General features: G+C 44.1%; 2 protein-coding genes across 7 annotated transcripts in view; one reads left to right on the plus strand and one right to left on the minus strand.

The window, feature by feature from the left end:
• Nucleotides 1-20891, plus strand: part of LOC147015042 (acidic leucine-rich nuclear phosphoprotein 32 family member D-like) — a 49143-nt gene extending 28252 nt beyond the window's left edge. For 3 of the 4 annotated variants that reach the window (XM_085849398.1, XM_085849399.1, XM_085849400.1), the window contains exons 3-7: nt 4129-4251; nt 6117-6294; nt 10527-10651; nt 11501-11552; nt 19325-20891. In XM_085849398.1, coding sequence (XP_085705524.1) covers nt 4129-4251; nt 6117-6294; nt 10527-10651; nt 11501-11552; nt 19325-19425 — 579 coding nt within the window. In that variant the 3' untranslated portion in view covers nt 19426-20891. The remainder of the gene's footprint in view (nt 1-4128; nt 4252-6116; nt 6295-10526; nt 10652-11500; nt 11553-19324) is intronic. The other variant, XM_085849397.1, reaches the window with a different exon arrangement.
• The window catches only part of CORO2B (coronin 2B), a 213898-nt gene that overhangs the window by 17152 nt on the left and 175785 nt on the right, over nt 1-20961 (minus strand). Inside the window, exon 12 of one of the 3 annotated variants that reach the window (XM_085849394.1) lies at nt 1-363. This exon is cut by the window's left edge and continues 184 nt beyond it. The exons of the other annotated variants lie outside the window; for them this stretch is intronic. Coding sequence (XP_085705520.1) covers nt 298-363 — 66 coding nt within the window. The 3' untranslated portion in view covers nt 1-297. The remainder of the gene's footprint in view (nt 364-20961) is intronic. 3 annotated transcript variants of the gene reach the window in all.

Raw genomic sequence — 20961 nt, forward strand, 5'->3', positions numbered from 1 at the left:
ATTCAAACATGTGTTAGTATCATAATAGTACTGTAATGTTGCTAAATAACTAACCTTATTGTGAGGTGGTTGTTGGCGGTTTGGCTGCTGGTAGCTGTTGAATTTGGCCTAAAGAATTGTGTTATAGACATTTGCTTTGTCTTCTGTTTTAACTCCCTGTGAAGTTCTGTGTAGGGATTTAAAGCTGACTCAATGGCCCACTTGAACTTCAGCAGGCTTTCCACAAAAGGATCTATCCTTACATCAAGTTATTGGGCAGTTTTGTTGCCTTGAAGAGTTCCTCCAGCAGTTTGGTGGTTAATTCTCCCTTTTCTGGCTCATCATATTCATCATTGTCTTCTTCTTGAGACCTCTGGAGTGGAGCTGGGGAAGGGGTGAGTGGGGAAGGTGATCCAGTGAACGTAAAAGCAGCATTAGCTTTACGACGAAGGTGCCTGCAGTATTGCCACAACCCACACTGGAGAAGGGTAACAGGATCCTTAAATCGCCTTACCTTGAACCACCATCTTCCCTGCTTGGGGACATAGGTACAAGATGACATCGTCTTCCAGAATAATCCCGTCTTGTCGATGTTAAAAACCTGTTCCGTTATAAATCCCTTCACCTCGATTTGTTTCATGAGCTGCACATGAGAATGCGTGTTTGTGAACGGAGGTTCGAATCCGGGAGTCGGAAATTTCGTGTTTTGGCAATATGGTTTGAACACGGAGTTGGAGAATGAAGGTTTCATCATTAAGTTTGAAGGAAAATGAAGGTTTACGAATGAGGAAGAGTACAATGCGGAAGGTTCCACAGACAATCATTGACCCCGTAATGGCAGCCCGTACAGATGCCACATTTTATCGTCGAGCCAATCAATGTAACAATTCGATATTTTTGCCAAACTTGACAACTTTTCTTTGCCTTTTGGAACAACTAACTTTGTCCATCGCTTCACATTTGAGCTTATTAAAAACGGTTCGCGAGAAACACCACAAGGCTCTTAATGGGAGGTAATCGTTCACGTACAGGATGCAAACAATGACTCATCTCTGCTCAAAAACCTTGATTTGTCGAAACGGAATCCCGCGATAACGGAATCGGAATACAGGTTGCCCGCGATTGGTAGAAACCTGCGATAGTGGAATCCGCGATATTGGAGGGTTTACTGTATAAGCACAATATCTCAAAAAGTTATCGACGGATTCGGATGAAACTTGGTGGATTAGTTGGTTCGGTGACAAGAACAAGCTGATTAAATTGTAATTCAGGTTTGTATCCAGATCCGGCCTATCAGTGAGACACAAAACGTAAACGAATCAGCCTGGCAGAGGAATGCGCTCGACTGAGTGTCGTTATTGTTGATAGTGCAGTTGTTTTGAATATCACGTCTAAGTGTGATACAAGCCTGGTGTTGGCTTCGTGGTTAAGGTGACTGGCTTAAAGGTTCTTCAGGTCTTGACTTCGACCCCCAGTCGTGCTGTTAAATAGCATCAGTGTGGGTTGATTCAGACCGTCATCCTTCCGAGGTCGGTAAAATGAGTACCATATTCGTGTAAACAGGGGGCACTGCATCAGCGGCACAGCCACACTCCCAGCAATGATGCAAATAGAAGCCGTATGCTGCAAATATAATAGTATGACAAGTCTGAAGACGACGATGGTTCAGGAGCGGTATTTGACGATGTAGATTGTTTCAGAAATCAAGGATGAGACAATGTGATAATGTTTGACCCAGTTATAAAAAATGATCAACATGATGTGGTACGAGTGACAGGTTATTAGCTGCAAAATGTCGAAAACCCGGTTTCGTTCAACAACTTTAAAAATTTGACCTTTTCATAACCTTTAAAGGTCACAAAACAATGCTGTTTTTTCTTTAAAATACCCCCACATTGAGGTTTTTCGGCCGTTGCTAGGCAACGGAGGGGTCCATAGCAACAGTTTATTTCTTACACATAACTAGGACATACCATGAACCTACCATAACAGTTTCATGTATATCTGACTCGGTCTCTGAGATATAACGAACTTCGTTTTTTTTTATTGTTTTCGACCAGGGTTCATTCAAAGTCTATCTTCTCCGACAGTTTTCATAGGATCCGGCTGGATATTTTTGACAATATGGCTGAATGTACTGCCCACAGTCACCCGTGGCCCGATTTTTCATTTTCGAAAAAATAATTTTTTTTATGATTTTTCAAAATTTTAAAAGTCCCTTTGCTAGGCAACGGGTGGGTCCATAGCAACGGTTCTCATTTACACACAACTAGGTCATGGTATGAACCTACCAACCAAGTTTCATCGAAATCGCCATTGTATTAACTGAAATCGCCATTTTAAATACCGATAAGGGTAGAACAAATCTCCAAAAAAAAACATTTTTGAATTTTTTTTTTTCGACTCGATCGACTACCCAACAGACAGACAGAGACAGACAGATACAGACAGACACACAACAATACCGAATATAGTGGTCACTTATTTTTTTCATGAAAATATTTTTTCGTGAACCAATAATGTGTATGTCGTTGGCTGCTATCTCCACACGTGGTTGGATTTCGAGAGATGGAACGGAGACCTATCTTGTCTCAGTGTGTGCGTGCGTGCATCGAGTGTCCTGTGTCCGGATGCTTAAGATTTCCTTCCCCTCCTGTTATTGGGGTTGAGGGGAAAATGCTAAAGATCAACTTACCCTCCTGCTGGAGGTGGGAGGGGGATACAAAAGATTGACCTACCATCCTGTTGGGGGTTGGATGGGTTCAGGAATGCTTAAGATTGCCTGACCCTCCTGTTACATGCTGGCATGCTGACGTTACATTGCTCTCATTCCAATTTGCAATGTTTTGACAAATTTCTCCCTCATTGCTAATCCTCTCCAGGGAAAGCCTCATTTCTTGAACTGTATTATTTATTGGAAATAATTCATCGGACAGAATCAATAACTTTGTATTTCTTGTAATCCTCTGTGTTGTTTTGTGTTTTGTACATCCACCGTTTTGACAGGCTTTTCCCCTCGTGTATTTATAACAGCCCTCACAGCATCTGTCGTTCCTCACCCTCCCCCTCCCCCCAAGGGGGGGGGGGGAGGAGAACAGGTCATAGGTCATTTACCCTTCAAAAATCATTTTGCAGACCATAACTCGAGTTAGAAGCATCTGTTGTTATCTCTGTTCTACTTATCTATCTCTCACTCTCACTCTTTCAAGAGACCTTTAATTGTGATCAAACGTAACAATAGGTTGACATCTAACGTGGGTAGAGGCATATCAATTGACGCATTCGTGTCAAATTCCACTTTCTAGTTTTATTTTTGTTATTGAAGAATTAATTATCCTTTCAAAATCCATTTACACTGGTTGCTACTTTCATGCGCAACATGACCTGGAATTTTACTTCCAAAGGTGCCCCTCTCTGTAAAGCGTGAAAGACAAAGGCCGTCACGTATTTTGGATTGGGCTTGTAGCATGGTATTGTGTACACTGTGGTCCTAAATGAGAAGAAAGCTTCGAAATTGAACCCAGTTTTAATCAGATAAACAATCTTAATTTTACATAATGCCCAATTGTCTGTGCTTTCAGAAAATGTATACTTTGCTATGGGTCCTATGGATATAGTTGCTTACAAAGCATGTTCACTTCCATGATTGGGTAAAAAATGTTAGGAAGTACGTAACAAATTGCATTTACCAAGCTGCTACAAAATTACTGGAAGCTATGAGCTTGATTTTATAACCATAGAATAGTTTTACCAAGATGGCCCTATGATATAAAAATCAATACCAAAGGCTAGTTTGTGTTCAGTATACAGAACATCAAAGGTCGTTAGGAAGTACGCAACGTTTTTAGGAAATCTGCACTTTTAATCCGAAGATGTTAGTTTGGTTCATCACAGCATGTATTTCTATGGTTAAGTTTATGTGCATATTATATTTATGACCTGAATGAACACTGATCAATTTGTAAATTTCATATGACCTTGACCTCTTTCATATGACTTTCATTTTTTGGTCCCCTGTGTCCTAAATGTGTACATAATACCTTGCTACAAGCGATTCGTGTCGGTCCTTTGTTTTTGAATATCTCATTGAATTGTGTCAAAATTGACTTGTTTTCCACTTTCTGCTTTGTCGCCCAACTCCAACATCAGCTGGAACTAAGTGATAACAGGATTTGCAATGGCTTGGATGTTCTCGCAGAAAAAACGCCCAACCTGACATACCTCAACCTCAGCGGTAACAAGTTCAAAGACATCAGCACATTGGATCCCCTGGTAGGTTCAGCCTGGGCCTTGCCTTGAAAACCTGTAGACCTTTCTTTCTGGTGGAGCTCGATACTCGACCTGGTTTTAGTGAGTGCGTGTTTAGTGTGCGTATGTGATATTTGGTTATATTGTTCTTGCTTGGGTTTTCATTCCCGTTGCGCAACATTTTGTGACATTTTGCTCAGAGATTGCTCCACCATTGAAATTATAACTGTAAGGGTTGTTAAAAGTCATGGCATCTCGTCCATATCCTGCAACAAATCTCATTGGTCCATATGTTTGGTGGCCATCTTTTATTAGGCTGAGCAAAGCGAGGCCAAGGTCGTTTATTCCTGATATGTGAAGCACCCTGCAACCCCAACGCATGCAGAAAATGGATTTTTTTTTTTGGAACGCCGGATGCATTTTCCATCCAAGCATCGTGTAACTTTGTATGAAGCTGCCTTTTACCATCGCACACATTTCTTGTTGAGTCAACTTGTTTGTAGGACTAGTACGTGCCCGTATGTGCGTGGCCGTACGTGTGGTTGTACGTGGAAAAAAAAAAACTTTCAAACCGCAAGCCAGAAACAACCACACAGACTATTCCTTTGCTCTCATAAACGAAGACTGGATTGGGGGTATTGTGTTTATCTATAAATGCGCATAAGAAATCGAGAAATTATTAGAATACATTGTCATCACTATCCGGAAGTGGTGCGTGCCTGTACGGAATGTTCACATGCATTCCATGAATTATCGCTTGCATCGAAGTAACAAGTGCTGTGATACACACACACACACAGTTAATTAAAATCCAAATTAAAATCAAGTTTACCTCCCTGTCTTTGCTTGCCGTGACATTTCCTGCCATTGACCATTGCCACTCCTACTACGCCACAGTAACGAAGGCACCGATCCCCATCGTAACCGGCATGTGACGTCATCGTCGGCCGGCCGCGCACCGGCCTATGCAGCCACGCCTACGCAGCAACGTCCTTTCATTGGTTGGTAAATAAATGGCCATAACTTAGGAAGCACTTGTCCGATTAATATCAAACCTTGAAAAGGCACATCCACAGGGCCCCAGCAATATACCAGGCAAGTTTCAATTGGATCAGACCAGTGGTTGTCGAGAAACAGCGGACACACACACACACACACACACACACACACACACACACACCCACACACACACACACACACACACACACACACACACACACACACACACACACACACACACACACACACACACACACATTGTTGGAATTATAGATAGATGATTTTGAAGGCCATAAAATACAAGTTGATGAGTCTTTCCTTCATGCGGCACAGGTGCAAGCACATCTACACTTGCCATTAAAAATGGTTCGAGCCCAAATTTTCCAAGCCCACCCTCCCCCAAAAAAAAAACCCACAAAAAGGCAGGAATCCCGAATTGATTTTCCAGGAAATCCTGGGAAACAATTTACTGGGAAGAAACCCCATCTGTATTTGTTTGAAAGCTTTTCTCAACTCAAGCTCAAGAAAAAGGCTTGCACCATCTCTCTTCTCTATCATACGGGTCGTGTCAGCAGTGTGGTACAATTGCTTCCGGTGTGGCACGATGGACAACAAAGAAGATAATGAGCACTAAAATATTATCCTGAACTTTGTTTTTACGGGAACTTTCAGTGGAGTGCTTTTTCATCTCATTTGCACAAGGGCCTCGGCCGACATTCCACAACTTAGTCAAGGATGGTTGTGGACGCCTATTATTACTAGTTGTATTACATGTGGTGCTTTTGGAGGGAGAGAGGGGGTGGAATTTGTTTCTATGTGACATTTTGACCTGTGATGTTTGATTACTGTTATAAGTTTTGATTCCTTCATTCTAATTCCCTTCCGTATAGAAAAAGCTCGCAAGCCTGAAAAGCCTGGACCTTTTCAATTGCGACGTCACCGGCCTCACGGACTACCGCAACAGCATCTTTAAGCTGCTGCCTCAGATCACGTACCTGGATGGCTTCGATCGGAATGACTGTGAGGCCCCAGATTCAGATGGTGACCTTGATGGAGAGGAAGAAGAAGGTAAGATGGGCATTTTACCATTACGGATGGTACTTTGAGTTGCAATGAGGGTTTATTATAGTTTTGGTTGGTGATTCATTACAGTGATTACGCCTCACAAATTATATTGTTATGAAAATGACTTGGTGGAGGGGGGGGGGTAATGGGTTAATTATTCATCAGTTTTATCTTGGTGAGTGTCAGCATAAGTGTTTGTAAATTCCAATTAACATCGACCAGCATAAGATGTCTAATTAGCTCCCAACCATCCCCACTCTCGTGTCTGTCCCACACGTGTGCATCTTTAATCACCCCGCACCTCAACATGGAGGGCACACGTGTGCTGCACTACTGGTCAAAAGATTTAGAACACCCCCATTTTTCCAGTTTTTACTGAAATTTAAGCAGTTCAAATCCAGTGAATAACCTGAAATGGTACAAAACCAAGCGCTAAACTGCCAAAGATTGAAAACAAACAAACTTTAGATTACCAAAAACTGAAAAATAATGTAAATTTCAGAGTTGTTAAAAAAGACCCTTTTCAGAGAACAAGTAATGGGTTAGCAACTGCAGCTGTTCTGCAGTAATGGAAGTAAATTAAGCCTTGAAAGTTGATGCAAACATTTCCTGCAGGTGTCCCAACTTTTGTTGCTTAGTTACAAACCCTCTGTATAAAAGCAGTGTTGGAACAGACTGTGTTGCTGCACCCTCTGAAACATGATTTGGACAATATTGCACTGCAGGAAGTAGTACATTCCTATCATAATGGTGAGAAAAAGACAATTAACAAAGGAAGACAGACAGACAGACATTTATAACCCTAAAAAGTGTAGGTCTTTCCTTTAGAGAAATTGCAAAGTAAGCCAAGGTGTCAGTGAGTACAGTTTCCTACACCATCAAAAGGCACTTGGAAACTGGAGGAAACACTGACAGGAAAAGGTCTGGCAGACCCAAAGCCACAACACAATGAGAAGACAAGTTTCTTAGAGTCAACAGCTTGCGTGATAGGTGGCTCCACAGGACAGCAGCTTCAAGCACAGCTTAACACTGGTCGAAGTAAGGAAGTCTCAGTTTCAACTGTGAAGAGAAGACTTCGAGCCACAGGTTTGACAGGTCGAGTGGCAGTAAGACAGCCATTGCTAAGATGACAAAATAAGAAAAAGAGGCTTGCCTGGGCCATGAAGCACCACCAGTGGACAACTGAAAACTGGAAGAAGGTCTTATGGACCGATGAATCAAAATTTGAAATCTTTGGTTCATCACGCAGGGTTTTTGTACGCCGTCGAGTGGGCGAAAGGATGGTTCCTCAGTGTGTGACATCAACTGTCAAATATGGAGGAGGAAGCGTGATGATCTGGGGCTCTTTTGCCGGATCCAGAGTTGGTAACTTGCACAGAGTGACTGGCACCCTGAACCACGTACGCACACAGCATTTTTCATCACCATGTAATACCCTCTGGTCTATGACTAGTTGGTCAGAGGTTTATCCTACAGCAAGATAACGACCCAAAACATACCTCCAGGCTATGTCAGAATTGCCTGAGAAGAAAATAACAAGACGGAAGGCTTCAAATTATGGAATAGTCAGAACAGTCTCCAGACTTAAACCCCATCGAGCTGGTTTGGGATGAACTGGACCGAAGGGTGAACGCAAAGCAACCTGGCAGTGCAACACATTTGTATGAACTTCTGCACCAGTGTTAGGAAGAACTTTCCGAACAACATTTGATTTCCATTGTCGAAAGAATGCCACGAGTATGTTCGGCTGTTATATCTGCAAAAGGTGGCCACTTTGTTGAGTCAAAAATTTAGATTAAATTTTGTTCAACAAAACGATTCCATGATTTTTTAAATCTGCAATTGTTTATTTGTTCTATGCTTTAATTTCAGGGTACAATGAAACATTAAACTGCTTAAATTTCAGTAAAAACTGGAAAAATGAGGGTGTTATAAAACTTTTGACCGGAAGTGTATGTCAAGCCTTGAACGTGGGTTTTACAAACATGGGCTATCCATGTCCGCTACCTCTGCGCGGTGAGAGCGTATGCACGATACCTGCACAGTGGGGGAGAGGTCTGACAAAAAGATGGCAGTGATGATCGTACCTCCCAGCAGACAGCCCGTGACCCAGAGCTCACACCCAGAGCTCAGCCTGGGACAGTCAGCCAGAGTGAGCACACACATTCTGCTCGGAAAAGTCAACCATCAGCACCAGCCATACAGCCATGATCCCAGAGAGCGAGCACACAGATTGCACTCAGATAGGAACAGTCAATCAGAGATAGCGCTCATGCCATAGACACAGCACAGTACAACACAGCTTGCGACAGTCCGCCCATGACGGCAATCGAGAAAGCCATCGGCATTGTGCAAACAGTCTGAGATGGTGATGGGGAGAACCGACATTGTATCAGCATCGCGCACCTACAGCCAGCCATTCGCAAAGACCCAAGGGTCATGCGAGACCAGAAGAGAGGGCCCAAGGCCGTGCCTGCGCGTGTATGGAAAAAACCCACACACACCAACACACACTGTCAGCTCTTCTGTTCGTCATGTGTCACCGAGTCGAGTCTAATCATATTCCGATTAGCATCTATCTATAATTCCAGGTGTGTGTATGCGTGTGTGCATGTGTGTGCGCGCGCATGTGTGTGTGACCGCTGTTTCTCGACAACCACTGGTCCGATCTAATTGAAACTTGCCAGCTATATTGCTGGGGACCTGAGGATGTGATATTAATCGGACAAGTGCTTCCCAAGTTATGGCCATTTATTTTCCAAACCAATGACAAGACAAGACAAGCTATATTGCTGCATAGGCGTGGCGCCGACGATGACGTCACGGGCCGTGCTGGTTACGATGGGGGAAAGACGCCATAGTTACCGTGGCGTAGGAGTGGCAATGGTCAATGGCAGCGAATGTCATGGCAAGCAAAGACAGGGAGGTAAACTTGATTTTAATTTGGATTTTAATTAACTCTATGTGTGTAAGTATCACAGCAGTTGTTACTTCAATGCAAACAATAATTCGTGGAATGCATGTGAACATTCCGTACGGGCATGCACCACTTCCGGATAGTGATTACTTACTGTATTCTAATAATTTCTTGATTTCTTATGCGCATTTATAGATATACACAATGCCCCAATCCAGTCGTCGTTTACGAGAGCAAAGGAACGGACTGTGTGGTTGTTGTTTCTGGCACGTGGTTTGAATTTTTTTTTTTGAGTGAAGGAACGGCCTGTGTGGTTGTTCTGAAAGTTTTATTTTTATTTGGGGGTGGGGGGGGGGTTTGCACGTATGGCCACACGTACGGGCACGCACGTACGGCCACGCACGTACGGGCACGCGAGAGCGAAGGAACGACCTGTGTGGTTGTTGTTTCTGACTCGCGGTTTGAAAGTTTTTTTTTTTTGTTTGTTTTTTTTTGCACGTACGGCTACGCACGTACGGGCACGTACTAGTTAAGACAATGAGGGATTGTTACTGTCCTTTTTAGCACACCGTTCAGTCGTTTCAGTTTCTTTTGACACCATTGCTGTGCATTTTGAGCAGCAGTTTCATCCTCTGGTTTCATCAAATCGCTCTTGTTAAGCCGACTGCACGCACTGTTAATGCTACGTGGTTAAAGTAATCAATCATAACTGTAGTGCACCGCGGATTTGCCACCCAGGCATGCACCTTCGCTCGGCGTCTTGGGAGTCGATTATCGGCGGATTCGCGTCGCCCGATAGGGAGGCCGAGTCCGCAGCAGTACCTTTAGGTATATTCACATTGTGTTCCAACGGCCCACTGTTCATGCCGAGTCGGTGGTTCGTGAGTGTTCACATGTACTCAAAATCTTCATAAGCGGCTAACCAAGTAGGGAGCTGAGGTTGTTTCCAAGGGCTAGGAAGAGCTGAGTGTTGGATCACATACCTGGATGGGCTTGCTCAGAAGAAAAAGGGATGTGGTGTGGAGCGGAGAGTTAACGACCCTATATTTGTGTCCCTGTCATTGCACTTATGGATAAAAAGGCAAGAAAATTGTGAGCACCATTTTATCTTCCCTTGTGGAGGATTGTTAATTCTGGCCTGTTCGTTTGTGAAGGGTAAGTGTGTTTTCTTAATCGCACGTTATACAGATTTGTTTCTCTTGCTAACATTGTCTAGGTAACAAATAGGATGTGCTTGTAGTTTTTAGAGTTCGTTGGTGGAAGGTTGTGGCTTATATGTCTGTTGGTGACATTCCTTCGTGTCTTTATGTTTGGCTAGATGAGGATGGTGAGGGTGAGGATGATGAAGACGAAGAGGAGTTCGATGTAGAAGGTACCCAGGATGATGAGGAGGAAGAGGAGGATGGTGAGGAGGAAGAGGAAGAGGAGGGAAGTGAAGATGAGGTGATACCACGTACACACACAATTCTTTTACTATTATTATTATTTTTAAATTTTTTTATAAATGTTATTATTGGGATGAATTTAATCAATTTCTAGCATTTCTGAACATTGTTTTGTTTTATTGTTCTGCTTGTGCGCATCTGTCAAGTTGGTCAGGCCTTGCTTTCCCTAATACACAAACATCGAACCTGTCGCTTCGCTGACGGTAGTTGAGCAACATTACACCACCATAAAGGCCGAGCCAAGCGCAAGACTTGATGACGTCCCAGATGTAACGCCATCTCATTAAATCCGTCATCCCGACTCCTGGTGTCTGCCATTCAGCCAGTCACCTGTGGACGTCAGATAGTCTGATGGAGTTTGATGTATGGGTTATGGTGTTCAACTGCCGTCAGCGAAGCGACGGGATGGGCTGAGTGCTGAACACCAATGATGTGCACATTCGTGGAAACTGAGCCCAGTGCAAGACGTAACGCCGTAATGATATCCCAGTGAAAAGAAGGGTAACAGACGGACAAATCCGTGTACTTTCACGTGCTATTGTAGATGGTCTCTTGTGTCTATGCTGTTTGCTTCCTTTCACTGCACAGTCTCCTCAACCACCCCTCCCCCAAACCCTCCTCCCAATCCCTCAGTACTGCAGTGCATCTTGTAAGAAATGCCTTTTGTCGACCAGATGTGGGACGCCTTTTTTTTTTTTTTAATAGTGGTGTGCATAGGTTGATCGACCGAGCCCATTTTTTGAAAGGTTGATGTGTTCACACAGTCGTTTGTCATGACGCAGCACCATTATATTGCTGTGGCTAAACAGCTGGTATACAGTCTTCTTATGAGTGTTTCCTCTCTCAGGATGAAGATGATGAGGAATATGATGATGTTGAAGATGAAGATGAAGATGAGGGTGAGTTGTCTTCACTACCCCTCCCTCCTTTAAAAAAAACATGGTTTTGTTCGGTCAGCTCGCTGAGTCGTTTACGAGAGCTCGGTCAGCCGTCAGCTTGCTAATTCCGATGTCAGCCAGGTCCGAGACCAGTTCGGCGATCATTCTCGCTAATTCCGAGACCAGGTCAGCGGTCAGCTCGCTAACAGCTCAGTCAGCTCAGGTCCGTCTGTCTGACTGTCAACAATTTTTATTTTTCTATCTCCTCCTAGACGTCTCGGCCAATCGAGTTCTAACTTGACACCATGATAATACTAGTTGCTCTCTATAGATCGTCTGAGCCCTTTTTCGCATTTTCGCCTCGGGGTCAAGGTTACAAGGTCATCAAGTGCAAAATGACCGATTGATCGAATGGCCAATAAGGAAGCAATGCATAATGGGTTTCATAGGGATTATTAAGAAGATTTAATTCGACCAACTAGTTTCTCGTTACCTGTGTCGTCTGGCCCTATTTTTTGGGCAACACGAGGTCCGTTGACTTCAACACGGCTTCGCGCGGTTATTTTAAGTTCAATTTAAATTGTTTTCACTTTTCAAAGTCGCTAAGGTTGATTAATACTCGGTTGCATCAAGTTTTGTGAAAATTGAATGTTTATATCCTCGGTCTGTGTGGAATGCATTGCAGCGAGGGGTAGCTTCCATGGGCTTCCATCTGTTTCCATATCGCATCACGAGGCTATCTTAAGTTGTAGTTGGTTCACGAAAAAATATTTTCACGAAAACAATTTAAGTGACCACTATATTCGTTATTGTTGTGTGTGTCTGTCTGTCTGTCTGTCTGTCTGTCCCGAGCATAGCTCCATGGGTTTTGATCCGATCCTGATAAAATTTTGGTGGGAGGTTTATATCATGATCTAGTTGAGTTTTCCTGAAAATGGGCGTGGTGCGCCCATTATGGGCGGAGCCACGCGCAAAAAACGTGTTTTTAGGGGGTAGCCGATTTCAATTGGCATCTTCTCCGAGGGGGTTTGTCGAATCTGACAGGTTATTTGGTTAGCACAATGGCACCTGCATAGCCCCACGGAGCTCGATTTTTCATTTTCGTCCCAAGGTCAAGGTCACAAGGTCACGAACTTCGAAAATTTCGAATTTTGACAAAAAAATCATACGACCACCCAAACTTTGAGAGCTCGGATGACAATATTTTTTTATGCATAATCTTGAGGTCATTCCCCACCTAAAGTCTTGAAACCATTTTGCTCTATCTCGAACACCTTGCCCGTGGCGCCCCCTTCAAGTTTGTTTTTACGCTGATTTCATCAAAGTATGGATAATCCGAGGAGTGCGAAATGCCATATAGCCGATATGACGTTATATTGTTATTGGAATGTTCCAGAGGAAGTTTTGCACCAAAGGTCATAATCCTTGACCTTTGACCTTTAAAGTTCACAAAGGTCAAATTTTCAAAGTTGTGGGACTCGAACCGGGTTTTCGACCTTCTTCGACGAACTAACTCCATTAAGCTATAGCACGTATCCTGTTTCCTTATTTTAATATCCACAACATTGTATTGTGACCTTTAAAGGTTATGCAAAGGTCAAATTTTGAAAGTTGTTGAATGAAACCGGGTTTTCGACATTTTGCAGCTAATAACCTGTCACTCGTACCACATCATGTTGATCATTTTTATGACTTTTTTTTTTTTTTTTTTTTTTTTTTTTTTTTTTTTGTATACCTTGGTCGAGGCTCGTATGAGAGCTAACACACAACTCACAGCAAGGAGGCATGAGACAAGAGGGGTGGGAGTGGAAGGGACAAAACATTGGGGAACAGACACTGGTGAACTGTGGAAGGGAGAGGGATGGGGATGGGACGGGGAACATGGCGAAGAGAAGATGGACATTACAGGGACTTTCAGGAAGGAAAGCAGGAGAATTGAAGGAAGTGGGCTTGGGTGGATTATCGGGGGTAGAAAAGATTGAGGATTTGGATGGGGGAAGATAAGAGGTGGTGGTGAACAGCTGTTTTGAAAGCCTGGAGGGAAGAATGGGAAAGAATAGAGTGAGGAAGTTTATTCCAAAGGCGGGAAAAAGAGGAATGAAAGAGTGAAGATGAGCAGTGATTCGTGATTTTGGTAGTTTTACCAGAAGGGGGTTGTTGGCGGACCTTGAGCGCCCTGTGGAAATGTGGTTGGGACAAATCGCAGAGAGAGCAGGGGGGGCAAGGCTGGAGAGGAGTCGGTAGAAGACAGAAAGACCACCGACCAACCTGCGGTGATTGAGTGAGAGGCCCAAAGACTCAGCTTCATTGCGGGAGATGCCAATGATCTTAAAAGCCCTGGTTTCGACAGCGTGAAGTCGAGAAAGGTGGGAGGCAGGAGCACCAGCCCAGAGGGGAGAGCAGTACTCCATCAGGCTACGGACAAAAGCTTTGTAAGTAGTCAGGAGCTCAAGAGGGCCGAGGAAGGACTTTGCACGACGGAGGATTCCCAGTCGGCGACTGGCTTTTGAGGCAAGGTTGGAAATGTGACTTTCCCAGGAAAGGGAAATTTCCCTTTTCGACTTGGTCAAGCATTATCACATTGTCTCATCCTTGACTTCTGAAACAATCTACATCGTCAAATACCGCTCGTGAACCATCGTCGTCTTCAGACTTGTTCATTTCTGTTCTCACTTTGGGACGTTCTGGTGTCGCTACAGGTTTAGCGAAGATAATTTTCGTGCATTCCGATCAGAAGCGAACCATTCATGAGGAAAATATATTGCATTCAATTAACCGTGAGATTCTGGAAGGGACACTACATGCTTTCCGTTCGCTGCTTCACCACGTAACCTGTCCTCCTGAGGGACTGCTTATTCGTAGTGTCTGTGAGATTAATGTTTATATTTTAGATGGTTTGGGGATGTGCTCTCCAAGTATCTGAAAGAATTCCGGTGAAAAATGGACGTTTTAAGATTTTGTTCAAACATTTCACCCGACGGCGAGCTGACTTGTCACGTGATACCGTGCAATCGTGCAGGCGCATTGACTCGTCACGTGATACTAATACTGAGTGTGCGTGACGACCTGTAGTCTATACGGGTAAGACTCGTCAATTTCCTTCCTTATATTACAAGCTTAAAACGGGCACTCGGTAACACTTGTACACTCGACCTTTATGTTATATTAAATCTCGTTCAACAGTGATTTGTTATAAACATTTGGTGCTTTCTTTCTGCAACTCCTGCTTTTACCCCAAAAGTAAAAATAGCCTTTCCTGCGTTCATCTTTCTATTCCTTTTACGAATACAGATAATGCTGGACACATCGTCGACCGAGAATTAACAGGGTCCAACTACACTTTTTTTAAAGTTTGAGAAAAATGAAATCAAAAATTTAAAGTGGAATTGCCGCTATCTCATAACATTTTATTTTCATATCGTGTGCTACATAACAGGTACATATAAAGGTTACATAAAATAATCTTACTTAGTTTCCTCTGTTGCCCTTCTACATGGACTTCTTCTAAATTTGAATGAAATGTCAGATAGACCCTGTTAATTCTCGGTCGACGACATGTCAATCACAACCCACTTCCTGTTTCAGAATTTTGGTGGGAAAACTAGTTCCGGTTTCTCAAAAGTGCTAAAAGGAAGTCCCGATATTTCAATAGCTTATATCGAAAGTCTCTATCCTCTTACACCCTTAGGTCGATCGGGGGAATATTTCCAAAACTTGTGAGTGTTAAGAGCATGGAAGAATTTTTAATCCAGAATTTTGCATACTTGAGGAGGCGCGGTGGTAAAAACGTTAAGAACCACTGGCCAATAAGGAAGCATCGGACGGCTATAATGCATAATGGGATTCACAGGGATTATAAAGAAGATTTAATTCGACCAATTAGTTTCTCGTTACCTCTGTCGTCTGGCCCTATTTATAATATCCACTTCACATTCTAGATAGTACCGAGCTGACCGTCAAACCCGCTCGGGTGTATTATTTTATAAATGTACACATAAGTACAAGGAGAGTCGATGCATGACAGCACAAACAGAATGCAAATACACTGAAGAGCCAAAACATTATGACCACTGACAAGTGAAGTGAATAACATTGATTATCTTGTTACAATGGTACCTGGCAAAGGGTGGGGATATATTAGGCAGCAAGTGAACAGTCAGTTCTTGAAGTTGATGTGTTGGATGCAAGAGTAAAGACCTGAGCGACTTTGACAAGGGCCAAATTGTTATGGCCAGATGACTGTCTCAGAGCATCTCTGAAACGCAAGGCTTGTGGGGTGCTCCCGGTCAACAGTGGTGAGTACCTTCCGACACTGGTCTGAGGAGGGGCAAACCACCGACAGGGTGTTGGAGGCCCAAGGCTCATCGATGCGTGGTGGCAATGAAGGCTATCCCATCTGGTCCAAACCGATTGAAGGTCTACTGTGGCACAAGTCACAGGAAATTTTAATGGTGGTCACGGGAGGAATGTGTCACAATCCACAGTGCACAGCAACCTGCTGCATATGGGGCTGCGTAGCCACAGACCGGTCACAGTGCCCATGATGGCCTGTCCACCGTCATAAGTGCCTACAATGGGCACGCGACCGTCGGAACGGGACCTTGGAGCAGTGGAAGAAGGTCGCCTGGTCCGATGAGTCCCGTTTTCTTTTAGATCACGTGGATGGCCGTGTAGGTGTGTGCCGTTTACCTGGGGAAGTGATGGCACCAGGATACATTGTGGGAAGATGACAAGCCGGTGGAGGGTGTGTGATGCTCTGGACAATGTTCTGCTGGGAAACTCTGCGTCCGTCCATTCATGTGGATATCAATTTGACACGTGTCACCCACCTCAACATCGTTGCAGACCAGGTACACCCCTTCATGGCAATGGTATTCCCTGATGGCAGTGGCCTCTTTCAGCAGGATAATGCGCCCTGCCACACTGCACACGTTGTTCGGGAATGGTTTGAGGAACATGATGAAGTGTGCACGGTGTTGCCCTGGCCTCCAAATTCTCCAGATCTCAATCCGATTGAGCAATTGTGGGAATTGCTGGACCGACAAGTCCAATCCACGGCGGCTCCACCTCGCGACTTACAGGACTTGAAGGATCTGCTGCTAATGTTTTGGTGACAGATACCACAGGGCACCTTCAGGGGTCTTGCAGAGTCCATGGGTCGGCACTGGTTTGGCGGCACACAGAGGACCAACAGCATATTATGCAGGTGGCCATAATGTTTTGGCTCATCAGCGTATACTCGAGAGAAGGAAAAGGAAAATCCTCTTTATCTCTTTGTTGATGACTCCACCCTCTGCCGTACCATCTGTCATCCCTCAGACCGGCATGCAGCAGCTTCTTCGCTCTCTGCAGATCTGGGTAAAATCACAAACTGGTCCAACACGTGGAACATGTCTGTCAATCCTGACAAATCTCACACTCTCACTATGTTTCTCCGAAAGGACTGTTTGGAACCCCCATCCACTTTCTCAACAATCGTCCGGAAGAAGTCCTTTCTTTCAAGCTTCTGGTTCTCACTATCTGCCATGATCTTTCCTGGGAAAGCCACATTTCCAACTTGACTTCCAAAGCCAGTCGCCGACTGGGAATCCTTCATCGTGTAAAGTCCTTCTTTGGTCCAATTGAGCTCCGAACCACATACAAAGCTTTTGTTCGCAGCCTGATGGAGTACTGCTCTCCCCTCTGGGCTGGTGCTCCTGCCTCCCACCTTTCTCGGCTTCACGCTGTGGAAACCAAGGCATTTCGGATCATTGGTATCTCCTACGATGAGGCTGAGTCTTTGGGCCTCTCACTCTCTCACCGCAGGCAGGTCGGTGGTCTTTCTGTCTGCTAGCGTCTCCTCATCATGTTCCTCAAACCATTCCTGAACAATGTGTGCAGTGTGGCAGGGCGCATTATCCTACTGAAAGAGGCCACTGCCATCAGGGAATACCATTGCCATGAAGGGGTGTACGTGGTCTGCAACGATGTTTAGGTAGGTGACGTGTCAAATTGACGTCCACATGAATGGCCGGACCCAGGGCTTCCCAGCAGAACATTGCCCAGAGTATCACACTCCCTCTACCGACTTGTCGTCTTCCCACAGTGCATCCTGGTGCCATCACTTCCCCAGTAAACGGCGCACACGTACACGGCCATCCACGTGATCTAAAAGAAAACGGGACTCATCGGACCAGGCGACCTTCTTCCACTGCTCGAAGGTCCAGTTCTGATGCTCGCGTGCCCATTGTAGGCGCTTTCGACGGTGGGCGGGTCATCATGGGCACTCTGTCCGGTCTGTGGCTACGCACTGTGGATTGTGACACATTCCTCCCGTGACCAACATTAAAATGTTCTGTGACTTGTGCCACAGTAGACCTTATGTCGTTTTGGACCAGACACTATAACCTTTGTTGCCCTCGCGCATCAATGAGCCTTGGGTGGCCAACACCCTGTCGCCGGTTTGTGGATTGTCCCTCCTCGGACCACTGTCGGTAGGTACTCACCACTGTTGACCGGGAGCACCCCACAAGCCTTGCCGTTTCAGTGATGCTCTGACCCAGTCATCTGGTCATAACAATTGGGCCCTTGTCAAAGTCGCTCAGGTCTTTACTCCTGCCCATTTCTCCTGCATCCAACACATCAACTTCAAGAACTGACTGTTCACTTCCTGCCTAATATATCCCACCCCTTGACAGGTGCCATTGTAACAAGATAATCAATGTTATTCACTTCACCTGTCAGTGGTCATAATGTTTTGGCTCATCAGTGTAAATTTGCTTGACCACAAAGTTTTTTTTTTTTTATTTTTTTTATTTTTTTTCTTTTCGTCTTTTTTTTATTCTTTATTTTTTTCAAAGTAGAAAAAATGCCAAATATAGACTTTTGCACATCAGTGAACAATTTGATTGAATTTATCAAACCAGCATTCTTCGCCTTTATTTTGGAGCAATTTGAAAACATCAAATCATTCACCTTGTTCTGATAAAAGCATTTTCACCGGAAGTGTGTCAATGGCATGCCCGTGGTAGGGGGGGGGAGCAAGGGGGAGCGTACTGGTTAGTTTGGGGTCGGGTTAGGGTTACGGATCATCTATCTATTACGTACACAAATATTGCACAATCTTTGACTCCTGACCTTCACAATTTCTTCATGTACAATTCTTCCCTAATTTGATCTCCCAACACTTCCTTATTGTTGTAGTTTTTGCAACGTAAATCTTCAACAAACCTGTTTCACTTGCTCGTGTTGAGTCTTTTTTTTTTTTTTTTTTTTTTTTAATTTAATTTTTGTTCTTTTATTATAATTTCTTGGTTTTGGATTATAATTAAAACCGATCTATGAAACATAATTGGAATAATACAAAAAGGCTAACATTTAATTGTGGAACAAAATGTATATGAAGATCGAGAAAATTGAATTTAAGATCAAAAGTTTGCAAACTTCATTGTTCATGCTTTGCTGCAATCTCCTTCCCGATTTGTAATCTGCATTGCCATGCATGCCTCGCCCAGCAAGCGAGGGGCCCAGCTAATCACGGCATTTGGAATGCTCGGATAGTTTCAGGAAATGTTGTTTCCAAACGCAAACCAGGTCAAACATTTTGATTTCCTCCTCGGATCATCGGTTGATTGGCTTTGCTTCGAAACGGAGACTGACTTGTGAATGTGACACGATTAAACGTCACGTCGTTTGGTGTTCTCGATTGCGCTCGTGCGATAATCAGTGCAGTCTTTGAAGCTTGCCTCGGTCTCCGTGCACACGCGTCACAACTACCGTTACAACTCGGCTTCACTCTGCTCCTCTTGTTACAGAAGAAGACGCCGAAGGAGCACGTGGCCAGAAACGAAAGCGTGATGTCGAAGACGTGGGCGACGGCGATGGCGATGGTGATGGAGAAGACGACGATGAATGAAGAAAATGCCTTTTCCTCTCCCTCCCAATCCGCACCACTCTTGACTTCTTGTTTTCTGACACACTCCCTTTTCTTTCTTTTTACTACGTTTTCCCCCTTTCTGGACAGCGCAACTCCTCCAGCCTCATCTGGAGATTTAAATGCTTTCGGCTATGTCATCACAAATTATGTTACGATGTCAAATCATGTGGCAGGTTGTGGAGGGTAATTTTAATACTTGGGATAGTCTGGGTGGGTGGGAAACGGGGTCTTGGAATGGTGTGTGTGTGTGTGTGTGTGTGTGTGTGCGTGCGTGTGTGTGTGTGTGTGTGTGTGTGTGTGTGTGTGTGTGTGTGTGTGTGTGTGTGTGTGTGTGTGTGTGTGTGTGTGTGTGTGTGTGTTGGGGGAGGGAGGGTAGTGACACAAGTTGTTCTGATGAATTGACCTCGCATCATGTGAAAAATCGGCCTCTTCCCTTATTTTTTGCCATTTTCAGTTGTTCTCCTTTTTCTACTTTCTGCCCTCGACTTCAAAAGTGTATTTTTAAAGAAGATGTAAATTAAATTTGCTGTTTTAGCGCCACCAGTGTATCCATCAGGCTGCCATAGTGACATCAACAGACGTTTCTTCCGGTTGGTTTAAATCGCCCAGCTGTTTGTATTTGTCGTCCTTTTGCCTTACATATATTTTATTTTATTATTATTAATCCTTTTGTTGTTGGTGTTGTTGTTGTTCGGGTTTTGGTAGTAGGCCAGTTGTGCTGCCTGTTTTGATGCAGTAGAATAAAAACAACACTTTCCCCGATCACTTCTCTCATTTCATCCCCAATCCTTCCCGACTTTTCCCCAGTTTTCTCACCTTTCAGTCCTGACTCTGCGGACGGTGTTTTGTATATAGCCAGACACTGTCACGACCAAAGTCGATTTTCTTCAAAGTTTTGTTCTTTTCTTGGGGTTTTTTGTTGTTGTTTTTGCAACGTGTTTCTATTTTTGTTTAATTTCATTTTGCCTACCTTTTATTCGCTTTAATCCTTCACCCTTACCCCCTTTTGTCCCCCCAATCCACCAACTAATTATGGACGTCTCAATGAAATACAAACTAGGTTGTTTAATCAGTGTCATCGCTTGCAGTTGTTACGCTGAGGAAAGCTCGCCTGCTTTGCTGGGATTTTTTTATTTTCTTTCAAACACTTTCGATCACATTGAGCTCCTGGCTTATGGAAGTCCCGGTGGCCTGTGCCGTGTTTAGTAAGACGCCATTTTCCCTTTTTCGAGGACAATTCTGCATTTTCTTTGTGCTGTGAATCGAATACCCCAAACCACCTCCACCCTTCCCCACCTGACCTCAACATATTCCCACCTTAGCTCTTGCACCGCGTGTTTTCATGCAATGACCCCATGTTATATTTTTCCCTCCTCCCTTGGAAATAGTTTTCACTTTCCACTGTCATACTAATTTCAATAAATTTTATATAAGAATGGAGCCAACCACTTTTGTCTTGCCTCTTTAACGTGGTGATGATTGTTTGGGAGTTGTTCTTGATGAGCAGTCCCATTG

Source organism: Eptatretus burgeri, chromosome 12 (genome assembly GCF_056783735.1).
Source record: "Eptatretus burgeri isolate ZD-2024b chromosome 12, Ebu_testis_v1, whole genome shotgun sequence".
NCBI lineage: Eukaryota > Metazoa > Chordata > Myxini > Myxiniformes > Myxinidae > Eptatretus > Eptatretus burgeri.